This window comes from Triticum dicoccoides, chromosome 1B (assembly GCF_002162155.2).
Source record: "Triticum dicoccoides isolate Atlit2015 ecotype Zavitan chromosome 1B, WEW_v2.0, whole genome shotgun sequence".
NCBI lineage: Eukaryota > Viridiplantae > Streptophyta > Magnoliopsida > Poales > Poaceae > Triticum > Triticum dicoccoides.
This window is the reverse complement of record NC_041381.1, coordinates 29,533,552-29,543,222: the sequence shown is the minus strand read 5'-3', so window position 1 is coordinate 29,543,222 and position 9,671 is coordinate 29,533,552. Positions and strand designations below refer to the sequence as shown.

At 47.2% G+C, this 9,671-nt stretch overlaps 1 protein-coding gene across 1 annotated transcript; it reads left to right on the top strand.

Annotated features, from left to right (window-relative positions):
• Positions 1–7,720: 7,720 nt before the first annotated feature.
• LOC119300208 (obtusifoliol 14-alpha demethylase-like) lies at positions 7,721–9,569 on the top strand. The gene is made up of 2 exons (XM_037577239.1): positions 7,721–8,216; positions 8,335–9,569. Exons 1-2 carry the CDS (start codon positions 7,740–7,742, stop codon positions 9,343–9,345), a joined length of 1,488 nt encoding a protein of 495 aa, XP_037433136.1. The 5' UTR covers positions 7,721–7,739; the 3' UTR covers positions 9,346–9,569.
• The last annotated feature ends 102 nt before the right edge of the window (positions 9,570–9,671 follow it).

Sequence of the window (9,671 nt, the reverse complement as noted above, 5' to 3'; positions counted from 1 at the left end):
AAAGCTTCATCTTGGTTGTTTGTAAACGGGCTCAATGTTGGCCTCACTTCTTGGGTCAAAAGAGGTTCAACAATTTCATCTCGCTTCAAGGGTGTGGGGCTACTAGCAACCAAAGGGGAGGGGTTCGGTTCAAGTCCAAATGCAAACTTGAATCAACCTTCTTCGTTGCAAATAACTCAAGAGCCTTGTCTAGTGATTCGGCCACCGTCTCCTTGTATGCAACCCAACGTTGCTCCGAGTTGACACGCATTGTCTTCCAACGGATGTGCATTCCAAAACCAACATTATGCCTTCCCTCCAACTCTATGATATCACTAGGGTCCGTCCAATTCAAATCTTTCCTAACTTGTTACAAGAGCTCCGCATAGCTAGGACTACTATCAAACACCATGTCAACCTCATCCGGGTCCGGTTCTACATTGCCTTTCAAAAAGGCGTCCTTGTCCCCATGATGAACAAACACACATGTTCTTTCCATCCCTATAAGCATTCCAAAATCACAAGGTAACATTGCTTCCATGAGTACTAATACAAGGATTAACACGGAATAGAAACCCTAATATATATATCAAACAACAACCCTAACCCTAACCCTAACCATAACCATAACCATAACCATAACCATAACCCTAGCCCTAAACCTAACCCTAGCACCAACATAAGAACACCCATAAGAATAACCCTAGCGTACTAACAAAGCCTAACCATAGAAATTGGCAAACAAACATCTCACATCTCCATGCAAATCTCTAAATCCAAACAAAACTAGGGTTTCCCCAAACTAGCAACAAATGAGCAATGGGAATTTTACTTGGACCAAAACAAGGGGATCGGAGAATATTACCTTGGGGGAGGGTTTGACTTCGAAATCCACGGACAAATTCTTCAAATTTGCAAGATTTGGGAGAGGATTTGAGAGGGGGAGAGAGTGTGAGAGGGGGCAAAGCTCGGGGAGGAGAGTGGGAGAGTGTGTGGTGTGGGGGGTGGGGAGGGGGGGGGAGCCAAGTGGCTGGATAAGTCACAGTGCAGCGCCTAGCGCGTAGGCGCTGCACTTTACAAGTGTGGCGCCTAGCACGGAGGCGCTGCACATTACATGTGTGGCGCCTAGCGCCGAGGCGTTGCACTGCTGGGTGCGGGCCCATGGGCTGCCATGGTGGACTGGCGTGCAACGCCCCCGAGCTAGGCGCTGCACAGTAGGGTGTGGCGCCATCGTGGCGGGCGCTACACAAAAGGGTCAGGGGAGTGAAATAGTTTCACGGGCAGTTCATTTCGTGAATTGATTTTGTCTACTGGTCAAAATTGTCAAATTTGCTGCGGATGGTTCGTAATTCTCATGTACGATTCCGTGGGGTACAAGCACCTTGTCCGGTTGTATTAATTGGGCCAGCTCGCACTTGCGAGGTGATACAGTAAATGCTCAGAATAAACATGCAGAACGAGGCAGATTATAAAAGGGCGTTCCCTATCGTGTGTTCCATTTGGAGGAAGCGTGGAAGTTTTCCTGCGGCGACGATGTGTAATCATGAAATTTTTATGTTGGTTTCACTGTCGACATAACTACGTACGGGTGGACGGTTCATGGCAATTTCTCGGGACTTCGTGTTTCTCGGGAGTACATTTGTAATACCAGTGGAGTGTTTTTCAATCAGAGTCGTTTTCTTGCCAGGCTGTTTCAACTGTCCCGGTTTGACCAGAATTGATTACCTGTGGTCGATTTCTTCGGATGCCGAGTACGCACATGCACATGAGATTAGGGAAAATCAATTAAGCATGTGGGCACGAATCAATTAACCATGTGCACACATAGGGTAGTGCTATTTTAATTTTAACAATTGGTCTCAATATGGATGAAAACGGAGCGGAATGGATAGAACAGAGAGCTATCACATTTGTTTTCATATTTTTTTGTAGAAGTGAAACCGAATACAGAGACCCCGAAAATGAATATGGAAACAGATACTACCAAAAACAGACACATAGCGAATACAGAACGGACACGAAAACAGAAGTGTGCGTTGACCGGAACTTAAAAACCCCTTGAGTCGTAGACAAATACACACAAAAACAACCAAATTTATGAATTGATAACATGGCTAAAATAATAAGATTATGTTCGCAACTTACCGCAGTATTGCAGTACCACTGGACAATTGCGTATAGGATCTAGTTGAGTACGTGTGTGGTAGTGGGAGTTGGGTTTCAAGTGATCCATTCTGCTCATTGTGTCATTGTGTGTTGTTTGGTGGTTGGGATACAAAGCAGCCATAAGCCTATGATAAAAACAGAAATTCCATATTTACGGAAACAAAAAGTTCCGTTTCCACATTTGTTCCACCGGAAAACACCGTTCCGTTCTTGTTTTTATTTCCGCATAAAAAAATTCCATTTCCACTTCCGTTTTGTAAATTTCCGTTTCCATTTTCATATTTCCTCTCCGTTTTAATTTTTCTTTCGGAAAAGCGAAAAGTTTCCACTCCATTTCATCCCTAGGTCTTAGTCAAGTGATATACTCCCTTTGTCCATGGAAGGAGAGTGCATCTACATACCCTTGTAGATCGTTAAGCGGAAGGGTTCAAGAGAACGGGGTTGAGGGAGTCGTACTCGTCGTGATCCAAATCACCGGAGATCCTAGTGCCGAACGGACGGCACCTCCGCGTTCAACACACGTACAGCCCGGTGACGTCTCCCACGCCTTGATCCAGCAAGGAGAGAGGGAGAGGTTGAGGAAGACTCCATCCAGCAGCAGCACAACGGCGTGGTGGTGGTGGAGGAGCGTGGCAATCTAGCAGGGCTTCGCCAAGCACCACGGGAGAGGAGGAGGAGGAGAGGCAGGGCTGCACCAATAGAGGGAGAAAACTCATGTGTTGGCAGCCCCAAAACCTCAAGTATATATAGGGGGGAAGGGGGCTGCGGCCCCTTTAGGGTTTCCCACCCCAAGGGGTGCGGCCAGCCCTAGATCCCATCTAGGGGGGGTGGCCAAGGGGGGAGGAGTGCCTCCCAAGTCAAGTGGAGGCCTCCCCCTTTAGGGTTTTCCCCTTCCCATGCGCATGGGCCTTGGGGGGGCTAGTGCCCCTGGCCCATTAAGGCTAGGGCGCCCCCCCTATAGCCCATGCTACTGTATTGGACGTGGTGGAACAATTTCCGGACCTCCGGACCCCTCCGGAATCCTCCGGAACCTTCTGGAAGCTTCCCGGTACAATACCGAAAAAACCCAAACTTTTTCCGAAACCCGAACAACAACTTTCCATATATAAATCTTTACCTCCGGACCATTCCGGAACTCCTCGTGACGTCCGGGATCTCATCCGGGACTCCGAACAACATTCGGTAACCACATACAAACTTCCTTTATAACCCTAGCGTCATCGAACCTTAAGTGTGTAGACCCTACGGGTTCGGGAGACATGCAGACATGACCGAGACGTTCTCCGGTCAATAACCAACAGCGGGATCTGGATACCCATGTTGGCTCCCACATGTTCCACGATGATCTCATCGGATGAACCACGATGTCGAGGATTCAATCAATCCCGTATTCAATTCCCTTTGTCTAACGGTATTGTACTTGCCCGAGATTCGATCGTCGGTATACCGATACCTTGTTCAATCTCGTTACCGGCAAGTCTTTTTACTCGTTCCGTAACACATCATCCCGTGATCAACTCCTTGATCACATTGTGCACATTATGATGATGTCCTACCGAGTGGGCCCAGAGATACCTCTCCGTTTACACGGAGTGACAAATCCCAGTCTTGATTCGTGCCAACCCAACAGACACTTTCGGAGATACCTGTAGTGCACCTTTATAGCCACCGAGTTACGTTGTGACGTTTGGTACACCCAAAGCATTCCTACGGTATCCGGGAGTTGCACAATCTCATGGTCTAAGGAAATGATACTTGACATTAGAAAAGCTTTAGCATACGAACTACGATCTTTGTGCTAGGCTTAGGATTGGGTCTTGTCCATCACATCATTCTCCTAATGATGTGATCCCGTTATCAACGACATCCAATGTCCATGGTCAGAAAACTGTAACCATCTATTGATCAACGAGCTAGTCAACTAGAGGCTTACTAGGGACATGGTGTTGTCTATGTACCCACACATGTATCTGAGTTTCCTATCAATACAATTATAGCATGGATAATAAACGATTATCATGAACAGGGAAATATAATAATAACTAATTTATTATTGCCTCTAGGGCATATTTCCAACACCCTTCGTATCGGAATATATGTCGCTGGAGTAGTTGAACTACGGCTACTCCAACAACATATATTTCGGTACACAGGGAGTAGCATATAAGAAAAAAAAAGGAAAAGATGAAAAGAATTGTTTTGTATGAATCTCCATGCAAGATCAAAGGAATATAGCATCGACTGAGACATATATAACAAAGTCTTAGTCGGCTGAAACTTAGCAAAGCTGTTTAACAACACCACTTACGATAGCTGTTGAGTTTGAAGAGAGAGAAATGAATAATGTGTCCTTGTCTTCACTTATTAGCTAATAGATGGTCCATAATATAAGTCAAATTTAATCTATGTTACGAGATGCCTATTCATACTATCCCTTGGCCAGATGATGTAGATCGCATAACAAAACTATCTTCTCAAACCACTGCGATACAACCCATGATACTAACAGCTAATTAATCACGTTGAAGTCTTTACGTGTGGTTAACCTCCTCAGGTGCCGAGCTTAAATGAGATAAGGAGGAAATGAATTAATGGTGTGGCTAGGTCTTATCTAGATGGGATTTTAATTTTGGATAAGGAGGTTGAAACCCCCGGCATCTGCATAAAAAGACGCACACAGTCATTTTTATTAAATTATGCAACAAAGCCCGACAAAAAGAATACACCGGTCAACCCAAAGCAACCTTCATTGCGGCAATTGTTGCTGCCCTACAAGCTCAATGATGGTAGTGTTCACTATCGGGTCCAAGTGCTCGAACCTCTCATCGGAGCCTCACCATCTATATCTAGAGTCTCACCAGGCCAACCAAAAACGAGTCGGGAGCACAAACCAGTTAAACAGATCCTCAGCACACACCGCAGGCACATGCTAAAGAAGCAGCCGCTGCCATCAGCTGTGACCCATTTTCAGGACAGAAAACCCCACAAAACCCTTGTTAGGCCTGTTGTCGACGCTGCCATGACACCAAACATTGCCACATGCATATGTCCATCATCACTCTTCTGTCATCAAGACCCGCCGTGTCATCGATGTGGTAGCTGCAACAGCACTCCAACTCCTGGCCCCACCAGCCAGCACCTACTGCAAAACGACGCCCCACGGGAAGAGAACGACACCAAAGGCATTGCCTATGTCCGATCTGGGATACCCAGATCTAGGGTTTCCTCGGAGCAGCCCGAGCGAGGTGACGAAGACTACAACACGATGACTTCGACAAGGAAATGATGCCTAAGCCGCCGCCATCGTCCGCCATGACCGAAGTCGGCACGGTTTTTACTAGCAGCCGCACCACTTCAAGCCAGCAGCTAACTGGATTCATGCGGAGCCGCACCGTGAAGACGCACATAACCGTCGGAACGCCAGCAGTGGGACTTCGGCAGCCCCTCACTAGCACCTCTACGTGCTGCCGGCCGATCAAGAGCCACACCAACGACGGATCTGGGCGGGAATCAGATCCATAGCCCACCGCCAGGAAAGACCATGGAGGCAACAACCACCGCTGCATCATCCAAGGGACTCTGCTCTGGCCGCCACGCGTGATGTTCCCACAGGCACCACCCCAGCCGAACCAGGGAGTCACCATCATGAACCACCCGCTCAGGCACCTTTGGTGTTGGGCCCACCGCCACTGCGATGATAGGGGAAACGCCGAGATCGAGGGGCTTCTGGTGGTGCTACGGTTGGGCCCCTAGTGTCGCCTTGGGAGCGACGCGATGAGCGTTTCTTCTTTCCTTCCATCTAGATGCGACTGAACTAAGTCTTATCTAATTCAAATGCCATTTGACTTTATGCGGAGATTTATGATGATTTTTTAAATTTTTTAGATAATTAAATGATGTACTCCCTCCGTTCCTAAATATAAGTCTTTTTAGAGATTTCAATATGTACTATATATAGAGCAAAATGAGTGAATCTATTCTCTAAAATATGTTTATGTAGATCTGTATTTAGTTCGTATTGAAATCTCTAAAAAGCCTTATTAGATACGTAGGGAGTAGGAACTAGAGAAGAATTTGTTAATACTCATCTACTAGCTAGCTGGATGAGAATTAGCAATCTGTATTAATTAACCACACGTGGATGACTAATAGGCCGGTCTAGACCTTCTCATTAACCATGCCCACTAGACATGTGATCGTTTGCTGGCTTAATTAACTTCCTCCACTATAAATATCCGCGCAGCGCACTCCCTAGTCTCTCCATCTCCCACTGAATCATTTTGGGCGCCGGGTAGCTCAGACCTAGGTGAGCAGAGTGCCCTAGGCTAAACACCCATAGATCTTTGATGCACCTGCGCTTCACTTTGCCATCCTCTACAGAGTCCCTGAAGGCCAGAAGCAACTGTTAGGTGTAAGCTTGCATTCCTTGAAGAGAGCTAAATACATACATGCAAGTATAGCTAGCGGTATAACATATGTAAATTGTTTATAATAGTGTCACACTTACCCTAACGTAGCGAAATTCCTTGTCATGTAAGTTCTGACCCGCACGCAAGGCATAACTTTTTCGCAGGAAAATAGTGTCATACTTAAGCATCTATATATAGCTTTCTTCTATCTCAAACAAATTCTTTTTAAAAATAAATCTTGCAGTCTATATCTATATATCTTATAGCTACATATAGCTTTCTTCTCTTCGGAACTAGCAAGCATTAATATCCTTTTTTTTGCTCTTAGAATGTGCCACATCATCAAAATTGTTTTGGCCATTGATTTTGTTGGTTTGATCTACAAACATCAGTGTGATCTAAATGGAATCCCTCTCTGCCATGCAGCATGCATGAATGCATTTAAGTGGGGTTAAATCTTGCATTTAGTTATGGCATGTTTAACTTTTCATGTTAATATTTTTTATCTTTATTTTGTTTTTTTAGGAATTTCTCACATGTTTTCAATCTTAACAAATGAATTTATATTCAATGCAAAATTTGAAAATTACTTTTCAATTCTGTGTCGAGAGGAGTATCATCTATTGTATTAATATTTAGCATCTCAATAAGCAGATCCATCTCAAATATACCGATAATTAAGTTCACGTTTTGGAGAATGTTATGTCGACAAAACATTACCATGGAAGCCTATGTGTAAGACCCGACAAATTGCAATATTACAAAAATAGTATTCTTGAGACATCTCTACGTATATAGCAGACAAAGATATAATGAATTCTAAATACCAGCAATGATATGGACATGTCTGGATGGTGCCCAAAACATACCTTAGCAATTTTTGGGTCAAGAAGAAAACTTTGTTTTTTGTTTGAATGGCTGCCAATATTTTGGCTTGCCAATGTCTCTTTGGCAACTAGTTCAGTTTGCTTGCCAATGTTGGCCAATTTTTGGGCAAGGAAAATTTGAGCAAAATTTAGGGTAGCTGAATTTTTACCCTATTTGTGTGGTAGCTTTGGCTTTAGAGCACATGTGATTACATTATTGATGGGTGTCTCGCGTACTCACAAGTCACAACTCAGTTACTAACTTGTTTTACCACGTTCTTACAGAATTAGCCCCGGCCGTCGCATTTGGAGTGCAAAGATGGAATTGACAAGAGTCCTTTGGCTAGCATCTTTTCCTATTTTGGTCACAATTGTGTTGATCAGAATGGCATGGCAACGAGCGACGTTCTCCCGAACAACCAAACGATCACCTCCTCCGCCGCCCGTGGCCACAGGGGCTCCCCTACTAGGGATCCTCCCGGCGCTTCTCATTAAGGGCCCGCTGCAAGTAATCCGCGACGCCCATGCAGAGATGGGGAGCGTGTTCACAATGAGACTGTTGCAACGCAAGGTGACCTTCCTGGTTGGGCCAGATGTGTCAAGCCATTTCTTCCAAGGGCTGGATACGGAGATCAGCCAGGACGAGGTCTCACAGTTCACCATTCCGACCTTCGGCCCTGGCGTTGCCTTCGACGTAGATTTCGCCACTCGCCGCGAACAATTCCGCTTCTTCGGCGACGCGATGAAGCCGGCCAAGCTCAGGTCCTACGCCCGACTCATGGTGCAAGAAGTCGAGGTAGGAAATAATTAAGATGGCATCATCTTTAAGTATATAATATAGTTGTCTCCATCGTTTAGAAAGTCTGATGTGATGTCTACTACGTACTACTTGTGTATGTTACTATTGCATGAAGGAATACTTTGCGAGATGGGGACCAACCGGCACGGTTGACTTGAAGCAGGAGCTAGAGCACCTTGTCACGCTCATCGCCAGCCGGTGCTTGTTCGGGGAGGAGGTTCGGGCCAAGATGCTGGCCGAGGTCGCAACGCACCTCCGTGAACTCAACGACGGCATGCGCCTCGTCACCATCCTATTCCCGCACCTGCCGATCCCGGCGCACCGCAGACGCGACACGGCACGCGCTAGGCTCTGCGAGATATTCTCCGGCATCGTCAGCTCCCGCAAAACAAGCTACCCCGACGGTGGCCCAAACGACATGCTGCAGTGCCTGATCGATTCCAGGTACAAAGACGGCCGTGCCACCACCGAGACGGAGGTCGTCGGGATGGTGGTCTCGGCGCTGTTCGCAGGGCAGCACACAAGCTCCAGCACGGGCACATGGACCGGAGCGCGCCTGCTCGCGCGTGCCAACGCCAAGCACCTGCGCGCTGCCGTCCAGGAGCAGGAGCGGATCGTGGAGCGGCTCGGGGACCGCGTGGACTACGAGGTCCTGCAAGAGATGGACACCCTCCACCGCTGCATCAAGGAGGTTCTGCGGCTTCACCCGCCGGCCATGATGCTGCTGCGCCACGCGCGGCGGAGCTTTACCGTGCGGACCATGGAGGGCGACGAGTACCAAGTCCCGGAGGGGCATACGGTCGCGAGCCCGCTGGTGATCCACAACCGTCTCCCGCACGTGTACAAGGACCCGGAGAGGTACAAGCCGGACCGGTTCGGCCCCGGCAGAGGGGAGGACGCGGCCGGCGGAGCATTCTCGTACACGGCTTTCGGTGGTGGGCGGCACGCCTGCGTAGGCGAGGCGTTCGCGTACATGCAGATCAAGGTGATATGGAGCCACCTACTGAGGAACTTTGAGATGGAGATGGTGTCGCCGTTCCCTGAGACGGACTGGAACGTGGTCATGCCGGGGCCCAAGGGGAAGGTCATGCTCCGCTACAACAGGAGGATGTCAACGACCGCTTAAATCATGATCCTTCAGAGACCCTACATATATCTACTACTACATATATGGACCAATAAATTACAGTTGCGCCGTGCATAGTTGAACTACTGTATTTGTTCGACAAGCCAACGGTGGAGGGCACTTTCGTGAGTGACATAATAGTGGTGGCCCTGTGTGTGTGTGTGTGCACATTGTTGTTTTTCTCGATGGAGACTATAGCTAAAACATTAAGACTTGTGAATGTATTATACCGCCTCTTATAGCAAAACATAAAGCATATAAATTTGGTTGTAGTTCAAAATGTTCTAATTTCAACCAAGTGTGTAAATAATACAAGTAGACCCCCC